The sequence below is a fragment of the Rhinatrema bivittatum genome, chromosome 11, assembly GCF_901001135.1.
Source record: "Rhinatrema bivittatum chromosome 11, aRhiBiv1.1, whole genome shotgun sequence".
Lineage (NCBI taxonomy): Eukaryota > Metazoa > Chordata > Amphibia > Gymnophiona > Rhinatrematidae > Rhinatrema > Rhinatrema bivittatum.
In genome coordinates this window covers 66083382-66099270 of record NC_042625.1, presented here as the reverse complement: position 1 = coordinate 66099270, position 15889 = coordinate 66083382, and the positions used below count along the sequence as shown (strand labels likewise).

The 15889-nt window shown below is 44.3% G+C and overlaps 1 protein-coding gene across 2 annotated transcripts in view; it reads left to right on the top strand.

Moving 5' to 3' along the window:
* Nucleotides 1–10319: 10319 nt before the first annotated feature.
* Nucleotides 10320–15889, top strand: part of CLPTM1 (CLPTM1 regulator of GABA type A receptor forward trafficking) — a 73162-nt gene continuing 67592 nt past the window's right edge. Inside the window, exon 1 of one of the 2 annotated variants that reach the window (XM_029619564.1) lies at nucleotides 10320–10684. In XM_029619564.1, the coding sequence (XP_029475424.1) occupies nucleotides 10610–10684 (75 nt within the window). In that variant the 5' untranslated portion in view covers nucleotides 10320–10609. The remainder of the gene's footprint in view (nucleotides 10685–15889) is intronic. The other variant, XM_029619562.1, reaches the window with a different exon arrangement.

Below are 15889 nucleotides of genomic sequence, written 5' to 3'. Positions count from 1 at the left end.
TTATGCGCTTTGCAGAAATAAATAAATAACTGTGCCTAGGGCAGCCCACAGGATCAAAGATTTCCTGCCTTCCTCTGCTCTGGATGGGCCATGGTCCCCCTGGGGTCTGAAGGCTGCAGCCACCTGCGTCACTCCTTTCCCTCCAGATTTGGCTCATGAGGGGCCGGATGGTGACCGCCTATGCCATCCCCTACCCATATGGCCTACGGGAGCTGAAGTCCTTAAACCAGTGATTTCCCCCCCCGATCTCCCTTTATCCCAACTGATTCTCCCTTCTCTTCATGCTGATTGGGCAAGAGGAGGAGGAGAGCAGGCCATGTCCTCCTCCTCTGCTGTCTGGGACATGACTGTTGCAGTATCCCCCACTTCACATCCCTGATCCTCCCCCCTCCACCAGTCCTCCTTCCTTCTCTTCCCCCCATCCTCGGTCCTCTTTCTGTCTCATTTTCCTACCCTTCGTCCTCCCCCCATCTCTGAGCTCCCCTGCCTATGCTGATACTCAAGATTCCTTTTTCATCAACAAAAAAACAGGAAATAAATCATATAGACACACAGTCAAGGTCAGAAAATGGTAACATAAAATTAATATAAATATGCAAAATGATGCCAGTTTTTGCTACTGTGCCTCAGAATTGCCAAGAATTCCAGAAACTTCGCTGCAGAATGTTCTAACTTGTTGTAGAATCTTCTCTTGGGTTGCTGTAGGAAATGAGAGGAGTGGAGAGTGTTAGACTTGCTGTTCCCTGTTGTCTGATTTATTTAGAAAGTTATTTTGTCATGTTTTCCCTTTTTATTTTAATCATTCTTCATATTACTTGAGGAACACAAAATTATGATGCTAATAAAGTTATCTGAATTTGAAAGGGAAGGGGCGGGGGGAGGGGGCACCATTACCAACAGTGTTTATAGGCTATCTGTTCTGTAGCACAGTGAGAAGAAAGTCTTCCTCCATGGATCTGCACTTCTCCCTGAAATCTGACCACATCATCACACCCACTGAGAGGTTGGGCCTCAGTCTACTTTTGTAGAGAGATAGGGAGGGTAATGTTATAGCAGTCTGGGAAGGACTGAAGTCTGCATGTAGGAATTAAGCTTCTAAGTCCCCTTCGAAAATTAGCAGCTTTACACGGAGCCCAGCATAATTTGGGAGCAAGTGTAAATGTGTAGGTATAAATTTATGTGTACACTAACAAAAAATCTAAAGTATGCATGTAAACAAGAACATAAGAATTGCCATGCAGGTGAACCCTCTCAAGGGCCAGACCGAAGACAGAATCATGTCGGATTCTCATGAAGAACCGGTCCCTGCTGTAACAGGTCCATGTGCAGCGGAAGACGAAGGGGGCCTCCACCAGGAGACATTGCAAATCTGCATACCATGGATGCATGGGCCAGTCCGGCACCACCAGGAGAACTAGCCCCCTGTGGTCTTCGATCTTGCGAATTATCCTGCCCAGCAAGGGCCATGGAGGAAAGGCATAAAGCAATCTGTCTTTCAGCCAGACCTGTACGAGAGCATCTATTCCTAGGGACCACGGATCTCTCCTGCGACTGTAGAATCAAGGAACCTTCACATTTCGAGACGTCCTCAGCAGATCTAGGAATGGAAGGTCCCAGCATTCCACAATCAGCTGAAAAACTCGGCTGACAACACCCATTCTCCTGGTTCCAGACTCTCCCTGCTGAGAAAGTCTGCTCTTATTTTGTCTTTTCCTGCAATCTGAGAGGCCGAGATAATCTTTAGATGACCTTCCACCCATTCTATCAGCTGGTCTATTTCCTGCGACACTTGCTGGCTCTTGGTCCCTTCTTGGTGATTGATATAGGCCACTGTTGTCGCATTGTCTGACATCATGTGAACTGCTTGATCCTGCAACCTGTGGCTGAACTGCAAGCATACCAACTGTACCAATCGGGCCTCCAGGCAATTGATGTTCCAGCGGGACTCTATGGCATTCCAACACCATTGGGCTGTTAACTCCAGACAGTGAGCCCCCCAACCATGGAGACTCACATCTGTCGTTAGTACCAGCCAGTTCAGAGAGGACAAGGGAACTCCCTTTCTCAGATGATCCTCCTGCAACCACCACTGGAGGTGGAAGCAGATTTCCATCAGCAAATGGATCCAGATCGCATAGTCTTGAGACTGTGGGTCTCAAGATAGCAGAGAGCGCTGAAGAGGATGCATACGCGTCCTTGCCCACGGCATCACTTCCAGGGTAGCTGCCATCAAGCAGAGCACCTGTAGGTAGGATCAAACTGTGGGGCATATGGTGTTCATCAACTGACACACCTGAGACATCAATTTCTGGATCCAAACTTCCGGTAGGAAAACTCTGTCCTGTTCCGTGTCGAACCGGACTCCCAGATATTCCAATGTCTGGGATGGCTGAAGATAGCTCTTGGTCAGGTTCATCACCCAACTGAGCTCCTGCAATAAGGAGATCACCTTATGTGTCACCAGACGGCTCTCTTCCTGAGACTTGGTTCAGATTAGCCAGTTGTCCAAATATGGGTGCAGCAGGATTCCTTCTTTTCGCAAGGCTACCGCTACTACCACCATAATCTTGGAAAATGTTCTGGGAGTGGTGGCTAAACCAAAAGGCAACACCCAAAATTGATAATAGCACACCAACACCACAAAGCATAGAAAGTGTTGGTGTTCTAATTGTATGGGAATATTAAAGTAAGCCTCAGATCCAAGGAGGTCAGAAATTCCCCCGACTGCACCGCCATTATCACAGAGTGTAAGATTTCCTCTTGAGATCCAGGATGGGACGAAAGGAGCCCTCCTTCTTGGGTACAAGAAAATAAATGGAATATCGCCCCATACTTTCTTGAGACGTGGGCCCCCTGGAACCACAGCCCTCAGTCTGAGGAGCCTTTGAAGCGTAAACTCCACTGCCTGCTTCTTTTGCGGGGAGTGGCAAGGGGACACCATGAAAACGTCCCGAGGAATACTGTGAAATTCCAGTGCATACCTTTCTTATATCACCTCCAGGACCCACTGGTCCAACATGATCTCGATCCATCTCGAAAAAAAGAGAGACATCCCCCTATTTCCTGTTCCAGAAGGTGGGTCGGCAAACCTTCATTAGGAGGCTCGGGAAGGTCCACCACCTGAGCCCGCTCCTCTCTAGGGCTGTCGGGGACGAAAGGACAGAGACCTACTGAAACGCCGAGTCCGTTGAAAGGTTGTCTCTCTATAGGGATGAAAATGCCCGGAACCCCAGAGACAACCCCTCATATCAAAGGGGTGCTGTAACTGCTTCTTATCCTCCAGCAACCGAGGAACTGGAGATTTGCCCCAGTTACCGGCCAGGTCCTCCAACTTGCTCCCAAACAAGAGCGAGCCTTTAAAAGGGCATCTTGGTAAGATTGGTCGGCTGACGCACCTCCAAAACCAATTTCTCAACCAGAGTTGATGCCTGGCCGCTATCACCAAAGCCACTCCTCTGACCGACGTCCGGACCAACTCACAGCCTGCATTTGCTAAACAGGCGCAGCAGGTTTAGCAAATGTCTACTGGTTAATTAATAATGTGTTATGGACTTTTTCTCCAGGAACTTGTCCAAACCTCTTTTAAACCCTGCTATGCCAGTCACCTTGATCACATCCTCTGGCAACAGATTCCACAGCTTGACAACGTCCTGAGTGAAAAAGTGTTTTCTATGATTTGTTTTGAATCTGTTAGCTGTTAACTTCATGGAGGGTCCCCCTGTTTTAATATTATTTGAAAGGGTAAATAACCATCCTTTATTTACCCATTCCACCCCACTCAAGATCTTATAAACTTCTATCCTCAGCCGTCTCTTCTCCAGGCTGAAGAGCCCTAGCCTACATAGCCTGTCATCATAGGGAAGATGTTCCACCCTGTTCCAACTCCATTCCAGGAAGGCTACTTTCAAGTACACATACAAATACATGCAAACTTTCTTCTGCACGTACTTTTATGCGCACATCCCTGGTGTAACTTTCCAAAAGCCATTTTACGTGCTTAAATGCTTTTAAAAATCAGCTTTTTATCCATGTCTACCTCCATCGCTAAAACTTTCCCCTATTTCTCTGCTCTGAGAAAAGAGGTCCTTCTTTTGAGGGGATGAAATTATTACTCCTGACTCTTAGAGGAGGTTTTATTTGTAGCTAATCGCCTGTGAGATCCTTTGATACTGTTATATAGTGTAATTAAACTCCTCAAACTTCTATGTAAAGAACCCATGTTTGGACAATTTTATAGCATATGTAAGCCCTGTATCCCCTTTATTATGTTACTAGTCCTTTTTACCTCTTCTGGCATTAGAAAATCCTTTCTGAGGCAGTTGAGAGGCTTGGAAGAAATATAAGTAAAACTTCTTTACTGAGATGGTGGTAAAAGATGACAGAAACTAAAACTGACAAAATTTGAGCATGTTGGCAACATATTGTGATGTTGAATGAAGTGGTGAAAATACTTGCCATGTTCATGTGTGATGTTAACATCCCTTCTACAGTGGTAGATTTCTGTATAACACTAGAACAGCGCTACTGTGTGGACTCATGCCTCACAATACTCCAGATCTTTTTCTGATAGTACTGTCTGGAGTATCATATCCCATGTTGTGTTCCTGCATTTGATTTTTTTTTCCTGAATATAACAGGATTCTGCATTTGTCCTTTGCTAGTGCACCAACAAAGCTGTTAAATATTGAGAACATTAAATGCTGCTGTCTCCTACTTTCCTAGCTTTTGCTGCAAAACCTGGCATGATATGAACTATGTTGCCATGCTCTGCTCTCCCTGACCTGATGCCCTAATGATCTTTGGAGAAGAAAATTATGGGTATTTTGTTGTTGGATTTTAAAAGCTAAGAGGGAGAATGAATGCTTGTTGTGTGGTTCCCCCACACCATCCTGTGCCTCTTGAGGGTGGGGTCAACAGACAAGGTTACAAAGTGTTTTCGTCTGCAGACACCTCGGCTTCTACTGCAAGGTCTGGCAGGAGACAGGCAGGTGTAAGGTTGGGGATGGGGGTAGGGTGGATGGAGGGGGGGGGGGGGGGTGTGACTGGATTTCAAAAACAAATTAGCAATTATCAGCAACCTAACTGACCCTTGACCTCTGCTTTTATATTTGTTGTTTGTTTTTTTTTAAGCTAGCTTGCAGAAAGGTTGCCATCTCACCAAGGTCAACCCAGAGAGTGATTCCGTTCTGATTTTTCCCCATTACTGCATGGAAAAGTAGTCCTGTTCTTTTGAGGAAACTCGTAACTACAATTCCATGCACTCAGTGGGACAAAGCCAGGCCTGGATAAGCCTCTTTGGGTTCACTTGAGGTAGCAATCATACCAGCATTCATTCTCCTCTCTACTGCACACATGCCTTTTGAAGCTCATTTTTTGGGGATAGGAAAATATTGCAGTTGCAGAAAGAAAGCCCAGGAACCAGCAAAGCCCAGGCTGGTTCCTGTCAGGAATTGCAACATCATCCTCAGGAGGATGGCGGTCACACTATAGATGTCCCCGTGAAGCCCTAAGGCCAGAGGCATTGTTATATACTGAAAGGATCTGGGGTTCAGGCCCATATACCCTTTTCCTCCCCTTCCACCCCACTAGTCTTGATCCTGCTCTTGACCTGCCGCTGTCTCCCACCTCCATGTCACAGCTTATCATTTGGAACTCAGGTGGTCTTGCTGGCACCTCTTCACATCCTCCTGGTCCTGATTCTGTACCCCAGAGCTGTAAGATGGTTCCTGGCTTGTCTCTTTTTCCCCCATCACCAGCCACTGCCCTGCTCCAGATTTGTAACCCAGATGCTTTTATTGCCATAGTGCTGGCTCCTCTGCACATTCTGTCAGGACCTGTGCAGTTCCAACTGTGCAGGTCCTGATAGGAAGTATAGAGGAGCCAGTGCCACACCAGAACATGGCAGGAGCAGGTGAGGGGGAAAAAGAAGCAGGACAGGAACCACCTTAAAGCTCTGGAAGGGGAGTGGATTCAAGGCACTAAGGACAATGCCCCCCTGTGCCCATAGCTCTCTAACATATGGTTTTGTGCAAGAATCAAAGCTCTGATGGAGGACAACAAAAAAAATAAATAAATAAAAAAGATAAATGGAGCTGGTTGACCACTTGGAAGTCATAGGTCAGACCTTACAGTGCATACCTGATCACCCGGTGGGGGGATCCAGCACCTCAGGTACAGGTGGTTGGCTTATGCTCCCTTTGATCCAGTCAAAACCCCGTCCTGGGATTTGACTGGGGTGCCAGTTGGAGCTTGGGAACTCTGCTGCCTGGGACGGCCGTAGGAGCTCACACGCTGTGAACAGGATGGGCCAGAGGATAGTACTTCCTCTGGTGGTAGAAAGGCTTCCTCTGACCCTGTCTCGCCAGCCTCTTGGCTGAGGACAACAGGTTGGAAGTGCTGGTGGCAAGTTGGAGGGTCTCAAGGTGGTCCTGTAATTGGGCAACCACATCCCTCACCTTAATTTCAGAGATTCTCTCCCGTACACGGCAAGTCAGAGTCTTTCCTCTACCTCCAGTTGGAGATCAGAGGCCCGCAGCCATGCCATTCTACAGGTGCTAATTCCTGCTGCAGAGTCTTTCATTGCCATTTCGAAAGCATCATAGGTTGTACGACCCTCGTGTTTCCGCACTCCAGGCTTATGCACCAGTGACAAGAGGGTGTCCTACTGCTGTTGAGGCAGCTGCTCGGCCACCTCTTGCACCCGCTTCCAGAGGTCCCACAGGTACTGGCTCATGTAGAGCTGGTAGGGGGCAATGCGGGCAATGAGCATGACTCTCTGGAATACTTTCCTCCCAAGAGCATCCATCATCCTGTGATCCTTCCTTGGGGCTTGAGAATTTTTGGCAATCTCTCCATAATGTCTTAGATTTTGGCACCCGGCAGACAGCACACCTCCCGGGATAACATCTAGTTGGCAGATGGATGCCTTTGTGCCTGTCAGTAGTGAGTCACCAACCATCACTCTGCCTCAAGCTCTGAATTCTGTTGCTAGAGGATGTGGTCAAGGTGATTAGTATAGTAGAATTTAAAAGAGGTTTGGACAAGTTCCTGGAGGAAACCCAATAAAATGTTAGTAACCTAGGAGAACAGAGAAAGCTATTGCAATCCATGAACATGAACAAAAATAAATCTACTTGGGATATGCCACGTAATTTAGATCCAGACTGGTCATTGTTAGGATACTGGGCTCGCTGGATCTTGGTCTAACCCAGCATGGCATTTCTTATACTTTAACATTCTAAAAACTCAGGAAACCGAGATATGAACTAAAACATGAAGTGTGTTTGATTTAAATTCCATTGTTGTCTTCTAAATACTAATCCTAGCTGTTCTATCACAAAGTATCCTTTATGACTAAGCGGATGTCATCTTATGCACAAAGCAGTCTCTCCATACTCCCAATTTTAGGACTAGAAGTGCCCTTCGAAAATTCATCTTTTTTCCTACAGTACCATTATTATTCTGCCCAGGGCCTTAGGCACCATCCACTAGTGGGCACTACTGCTCTCTTACACTGCTTTTGCAGAAAAGCTGATTTTTTACCATCCTGCCTTCAGGGCTGAGGAACTGTAGCTGCCCAGGCCAGAAGACACAGAGCCACTCTTCCCAAGATGGCTCTGTAATGCCGAACAGCTGTTCCTGTTGATTTCTCTGTGGACCACAGGGCTTAAGTGTAGCTTTTGCACCCTGTCTCCATCGCAGCAGCTCCACCGACACAAGAGTGGCACGTACTTTTAACTTCCTCCTCCTGTTGCTGGCTCTACTCACTCTTGTGCAGCTCAAACGCTGATCTGCACAAGAGAGACAGAAGCCAGCTACAAGAGGGGGACAGAAATTCCAGCCACCAGCTTCTTCTCCTGATTGCCTCAGGGGAGGGAGAGGAAGGGAAGGATGGAGAAGTTTGGAAGAGGGGAAAGTAGAGAAAGATGGGAGGGGAGACGAAAGGAAAGTGGAAGGTGAGGGAGTAGAGGGAGAAAATGGAAGATAACGGAGCTGAAAAATGAGGAAGTAAATCTGAAAGGTGAGAGGCAGGAGAAGGAAGGATAGAAGGTGACAGGAATTGCAAAAGGTAAGGAAGAAGATAGGAAAGATGGAAGATGAGGGGGAAGAAGTGGAAGGATGGAAGGAGAAGCAGGGGATGGAAGATAAAGTGGAGATTGGTAAGTGAGGGAGTGAAGGGGGAAAGATAGAAGGTGAAGGGAGTTGAAAGGAGAGAAACAGAAAGGGAAGGATGGACAGTGGGAATGATGGAAGGTCAGGGTGTTAGAAAGTGAGAGGGATGAAAAAGGATAGCAAGTGAAGGAGAGGAGGGAAAATGAGAGAAGATTTATTTAATTTTATTTATTTAGAGGTTTTTATATACCGATGAACGTTGGGAACATCTCATCGGTTCACATTAAACGAAAAACTCAGCAACAAGCGCTTTACAGTGAAACAAAGAACATGTGTATATAAAGAAAGGGAAACAGAACAAATTATCAGTTATAGAAGATACTATTTCTATATACTTCAGTTATAGAAGATAATACTTAGAAGATAGAGCAAGGATGAAAGTAGAAGGAGGAGGTGGGCAAAAGGCACAGGGAAGTATGGTAGGTTTTAAGTTTAGGGAAAGGAGGGGGAGTGGAGAATTATTTGGGAGAAGAAGGGGGTAGAGTTAGCTGTTGAAGGAAAGGTCAAGGGGCTTAGATAGCTGGAAATGAGAAAGGAAGCAAACCAATGAATGGGAGATGGGAAAGCTGAGAAGGGGTAATGGGGGGGGGGGGGGGGAGAGAGTTGGGAGAGGAAGTTTCAGAAGAGAAAAAGAGAAAATTTGAGTTAATAGCGAGGCATAGAGATAGAGAAATTGAGAAAAATAAGATAACAGGGAATGAGCAATGTCAGAGAGGAAAGGAAATGAGCACAGGCAGAGAGAGAACAAATGGAAAATAGACAGAAGACCCTGGAGAAGATGAGGACCAAAGTGATTAAAAAATAACCAGACAGCAAACGTACAAAGAAACATTTTATTTTCAATTCAGTGAATGGAATATGTCAACTTTATGAATTTGCATCTCATCTCATTTTATTTTGCACAGTACAGAAAGAACTGTATTTGTTTCTATTTCTCTGGTATTGCACTACATGCAGAATCTGGTTCTTGGGAATTTTATTTTGGTTTTTGTTTCTATTTCTTATTTGTATTCCTTTTTTCTGTAATAAGAGTGTCTATGGATATCTTCATTATAGCTTAAAGGCGCACACTTTCAACCCACACCTGCTTAAAAAGGTAGCAGTAACTAATCAGCTAGGTAGAAGGCAAAGATCAGTTCTGGTAGCAGTTAAGGATTACATCCCAGACTGAAGAATGGTGCTTTTGGGACCAAGCTCATATTTGTGTTTACTTGTATATTATAAACAACAATGGTGTTGCTTCAAATTTAAAAATATTTTACTGAGCATCTCAGCTTTTGGTGTTGCATGTTGTGTACAGGGTGAAGGTGAACTTTTTCACTTTGCTATTGGAATCAAATTGGTTGGCTATGCTCCGATTCCTCTTTCTAAATGTATGGGCATATATGCAGACTTGGAGGCCCACGTACTTTTTCTACTTCTAAAAAAACCAAACATTACTGAATTCCAGCATACACTTTATTTTAGGCAAAGCTCAGCAAATAAAACCATCTGCACTAATAGTTGCCAAGCGCTGAGTTTCAATGACTATCAAGCGAGCTCAGGTGCATAGATATAGCTTGTTTAGGTTGGGAGTGGGATGGAGGGTAACGGGCAGGGAAGGCATACTAGCAGGAGGGAAAGGGGGGAATCAGACTAGTATGCGGATCATTTGCAAGCTTTAGTGCCTCTGGATTCGCAATGGCATGCTCGGTCTTCAAGTTCCCATTGCAACCACAAACCACCACACCATCAATTACAGAGGTGAGTTTATTCCATCATCGCTAGCGCAAAAACATAATAGCATGGATTTATCACTAGACCAACCGCTCCGCTAACAGCGGATCCCGAGCCCACTACTCTCACACCTTCTGTACCCCCGCAGCCAGTTAAACCAGGACCAGACTCACTGAGCATGTGAGCATCGCTCTGCCGGTACCGCTCTTTCAAGAGCGGTACCGGCAGAGCGGTACACACATTTACACTATAACAGTCATGAAATAAAATAATACTATTCTCAAGGCAAGTGATTAACTATTTCTTACCACCCTCAAATTAGCTTATCTGAATCCAATGTTGTTTCTAACTGCAAATCTTGTTTGTTCTTTATAGCTAGGAAAGACCACAATGCACCATACCGGAGACAGAAGTTGCGACAGTCTCAAAGCGCAACACCTCGTGACCGGAAGCGGCCGTTTAAGAATCGCCTCCAAATTTTTCTGTGTTGACCGAACAAGTTTTGTTGGCGATAGCGGGGCGAAAAGCCCGCTGAAGCCAAAGCCCATCTATACATTTAAAAAGTTGCTGTCTTTGGCGGGAAAACCGCCTACTTGAGAATACAAGCCTAAGGACTCTGGGTGCTTGAAGCCGCGTAGGAGGGTCACGTGATTCTTCAGACCAGCGAGAAAAAGGAAATCTCGCGAGAGCTTGCGGCAGTGTTAGTGAGAGGTGACAGAAGATGGCGGCGCCGAGCAGCGACGCACCCGGCAGGGAAGTGGCAACTACGATGACAGCGGCTTCTGCTTCGGGGCTGGTAAGTAGGAGGGACAAGAACAGGGTGTGCTTTTGGCCCCTTTTCAAGCGGGGCCGTGGCGAAATTCGGGCATTTCCCGGTTGGGGTGATATGATTTCCTTCCTCCTCACCTACCTCATAAATAGAGGTTCCCCTAAAGCATTCTGGGATTTGTAGTCTCGTGTTTGTTGCCTAGACCGTTGAGAGACACTCTTGTTACTATAAGAGAAGGTGAACTGCTGAGCCATACCTAAGAGAGGACCAGCCCCTTCGCTCGACTCAAGCATTTATCATGTGGTCCACCCATAGATAACGATGTATTGTCCATCTGAAGTTCCAGTGACCCAAAAAATAATTGCTTTAGGAGTAATTATTTTTGGGTCATTTGAATTTGAGGTAGATGTTATGGTGTGATTATATCTTTGTTCATTTATACCGGTTTATATTGTGTTGTATACCACTCCTGGATTATCCATTGTATCGGGGTGTATAAAAAAAAACACGTTGTGCCAAGCATCGCTTGTGGAATTAAGAGGGACTTGCTATCAGAGTAGGGAAAGGTAATTGAATGGCCTACACCTTCAACACAGCCTATTATGAGGAGTGGGATTAGTGAGGGTATGTAGATCCACGGTTTAATCTGGTGGCAGAAAGTAGATCTGGAATAGGATGGTAAGTGTTGAAAAGGAGGGTGTGGTGAGGTTTGGGGTGGGTGATGTGATGGATTCTTGTGTACCCTCCACGCCACCTCCAGTCGGCTTCATAGAATGTAGATGATATCAGCAGATAAGTACCAAATGGTTTATCCATTTGTACCTGTCTATTGTGCTGTCACAGGTCTGACTTGTTCTGATGCCTTTTCTAGGGTTGCCTAGAGCACCAAAATTTTGGTTGTAGGAGGTGGCAAAATCCCAGAAACCTTTAGGTGCTTTCCACCCACTTCTAAGGACGGCATGGCATATGTCACTGGCTGCAAGATATTTTTAAAACTTGCAAATGGCATGTCCTCATTTTTTAATCTCATGCATTGTGAGATCAGCAGTCAGGATGTTGGAAGTGCTAGTCTGTGAGTTCCTAAAAGGTTTACTGTGACAGCACTGGGCCTTTGAACGTATCCTGCTAGTGACGAAGGCTGCAAGAGGAGGCCAAGGGATGCTAATGGATCCCATCCCACCAGTGGCCAGAGAAGGTGGGAAACTCATCCCCCCACTCTGGGGCTGCTGGTGGAACTCATTCTGCCTGTGGCGAAGACTGTGGGAGAAGGCTGTTCTGTCATTGGTGAAGACTAAAGGAGGCGGCTTGGGGCTTCTGGCAAAGCCCATCCCGCCAGCACTTGAAGATAGTCTGAGACCTGCTCCCTATCCCTCCTGCAGTGAGAATTGAACAAAGAGGCCCACTGGCAGTGGAAGGGAACTCTGTGGTGGGGGCTGCATCTGGTGGATAAGTCAGAGTGTGTGTGTGGGGGGGAGGGGTACAAGTTTGAAGTTCACCTAAGGTGCTTAATACCCTTGTACTGTAGTCTTCTCCCTCCCTCTGCCATTAAAGTCCATTTGTCTCTGTAATAGGCTTGCTTGAATGTTGACACTGTTGTGGCTGCATACAGTCTCTACTGGAAATCTTTTCAGATTTCCACTACCTTCTCTTTTAGTTTTTTTTTTTTTTTTTCTTCCATCCCTTTTGAGCTTTCCTCCCTCCAGTTTCATATAATATAATGTCCTTGAGTTCTTCATTCTATGGTAAATGCTCCCTTCTGGTACTATATTGAAGCCTGTTAGATATTAGAATATTTGTATCATCTGTCCTTCCTTGCATTTTTTTTCTAGAGAATAGGTCTTTAGCTATTTCACTTTCTCTCTGTATGGCTTTTAGTGCATGCCATTCACTATTTTGGTGGCCCTTCTTTGAATTGCCTCTGCTTGGTCAATATCCTATTATTAATGTCTCCAAAACTGAACCCAGGTCACAAGGTGAGGTCTCATCAGAGATCTGAAGACAGGTAATATTACTTCCCTCTTTCTGTAAGTGATAGCTCTCTTTATGCACCCAAATACGCTATTAATTTTCCTAAATGTTTTGTCACACTGATTGGCAATGTTCCTTTTAAGGCATGCTTCAGCTCTTCTGTGGTTTGAACTGTGCAGGAGGCCAGCAACTCCTGCAGACTACACAGCTCTGCACTGTTGAAACCTTGAAACAACAGATGCGTGCCTGGAGGGGTGAAAGGTCAGGGGTTTACCATGCACCTTAGAGGTAACTTTGCTGACTGGCTAGGACCTGCAAGTCTATTTCCTGTTTGGTGACTGTTACTTTTCACCTAAAAAGAAAATGTTTGGTTCTTGGATTTCTGCATCTCAGATGTGTGATTTAACATTATTATTTATTTATTTTTTTAATAAAGCATTTTTTTGGCTATTTTTCCAAGTTTGAAAGTCATATTTCATCTTATTTAGATCCTCTGGCATGGCTGTTGCAAACTTTCAAATCATTGGCACATAGGCTCAGTGTCACTTATAAAAGACATTGAAGATGATTGGACCTTTCATGGATCCCGTTGGCACTTTGCTGTTCACATTCTCTTCAAAAGAATGGATGCTAACTACCACTTTGAGTTCTATAACTCCAACTTCTCAGTTTGTTTTTTGTTTGTTTGTTTTTTTCCAGCTCCAAAACTGGCTAGCTTGCTTATTGGTTTTCTATGTGGCATGATGTCAATGTTTGAAATCCAGATAGGCCACATCTGCACTCCCTTAATCTACTTGTCTGGTCATCTGCTACACTTATAATGAGCAGGGTCAGGAACCCCCACTGGTTTCATAAACACTAGATTGTTTGTTTGTTTTTCTTTCAGGTCAAAGACTTCCTTAACTTCAGCCCCTAAACATTCTAGTTATTTATCTTTTTTTTTTATCTGGTTTTGATTTCCCAATTACAGATTGGCTGAGGAGTAGCAGCTAAAGTTAACAAAACAAATAATAAACATTACCTTTTTGTTGGGCTGACAATACATTTGACAGAAGTGTAGTAAAGTCAGTAAAACATATCTACAACTTGAATGAAAATGGTAAGCTGGGAAAAAGGCAAAAGGCAGAAAGAAATTCTTGTTTTTCCATTTCCTCTCTTCAGTTAAACAGAACCCAGAGATATTTTTAGATCAGGGTTTTCTGCAGATTTTGTGGAGTTGAGGAGTATCCCAGTTCTTGTATACATCATTTTTTGAAGGGGGCTTAGTGAAGGAACATGGTATAAGATGTTTTCCCCTTCCTTAGTCTATTTGGGAAGGATAACGCTCCCTTTGCCCTTCAGCATAAACATCGGTCTCATGATAGACATGGAATCATTGAAAAAAGTCTCTCCTGTCCCTGCTTGTGTAATAGGAGAGCTTCATGCCCTTGTAACAGACTATGGCCCTCTTCCTTGGAGTCTGAATGAGTGGAGAGTATTTTGAAGAAGGTATCAGCCTCATGGAATCACGGGGGTGGGGTAGGTTGGCTTGTTTCTGTGTCCCCCTAGCTCAAAGCTCTCTGGGTCAGGGTGTTAAATGACTCCACATCCTGGTGAGATGAGCCATGGGTGGCTGATGCTCTTAGTAAGATCAAGGCTCACAGAACATCATTTGAGTTTCTCCTGTGTTGACTGTGCTTTCAGGTTAATCATTAGAATAGATTTCCCAGCATCTGTTACTAATAGGGAATGTCACATCCTATATACTGAGACCTCCTCTTAGAAGTCTGCATACTTGCTAAGATTGGCGATCTATGTAACAAATGAACCCTGAAGTAGTGAATTCAGAAAGGGAATGTTTTTAACCATGTGGATTCCAAGCCTTTTCTCCTCAAGAGCTGCCTATGTAGTGTAGTGCAATCTGAGAACTCATAAATGCAACTTTTAAATACTTTTTTTTCCCCTCTGGTTTCTCTGCCACAAGGGTTGTCAGTCTTCTGGGTTTGACTGATGCTACAGCTAAGGTCAGGCATTAGGCTGGGGTGTCTTATTTATAAGTTGGAAGCCTATCTATTGGGGATTACTTTGCATTTTCCTTCCACTTTTTGAGTGTCCTGGGAATTGCTCTTGGACTCGGGCTCACAAATTCAGAATCATATAACATAGGAGTTCTGTGTTGGCTACACATCCCAAATTGTAGGAGTGAAATTTGATAAGTTTAGAGAGGAGAAAAAAGGTGCTTGTGGTGGTGTAGTTAGTTTCCATGGACTGATGCCAATTATTGAGTTCAGGATCAGGCAGGAGGTGTTGTGTTTTTTTTTTCTTTGCTATAGTCTTGGCTACAGATGTGCAGTGTGTGTGTTTCTTGCTTTCTGAATTATTTTGTAGAAAGATTGTCAGGCAGCAAGTTGGACTGGATGAACCTTGGGTCTCTTTCTATAAACCAGCAATGTAATTATGAATGAGTAAACCACTGAGTCATAACTGCTGTTCCTGAGCTTTGGTTGTGAGAGAACCTACACCCAGTGCCTTTATTTTATTTATTTTTTTATTCTTTATTCGATTTTCATTCAAACTTCTTTAAACAAAAATATACATAAGTAATGACTATACCAAATAATTAATTACTTATATCATTACATATATCTCAATATCATGTTTCTCATTTACTAGTCTAATAAAGGGGGGAGAAGACATATTTTACTTCAACATAAATACCACTTTGAAGGGAGAGAGATATTTAACTTTCTTTTGGGCCTTCTAAACTACCTCCTTCTATCTGTTTATGCCTTTATTTAATATTCCACTTTCTGGGCATTTCTAAATGGATTACATTCAGGTACTGTAGGTATTTCCCTGGCCCAGAAGGCTCACAATTTGTTTGTACCTGAGGCAGTTGTGAAGTGACTTGCCCAAGGTCACAAGGAGTGATAGTGGGATTTGAAATAGTCAATGGCACCTGAAGACTGGAGAGTTGCCAGTGTAAAGCCAGTTTTTAAAAAAGGATCAAGGAGTGATCCAGGAAACTACAGACATGTGATTCTGATATCAGTTTCTACCATTTTACGTAACACAATCCTAAAGAAGATATAGATAGGCATAGTTTAAAGGAACAAAGCCAACATGGATTTAGCCAAAAGAAGTCTTGCCTCATCAATCTGCTACACTTTTTTTTTTTTTTGAGGGCATAAATAAACATATGGATGAAGGTGAGACAGTTGATATAGTGTATTTGGATTTGCAGAGAGCATTTGACAAAGTAGCTCATGAGAGACATCTTAGGAA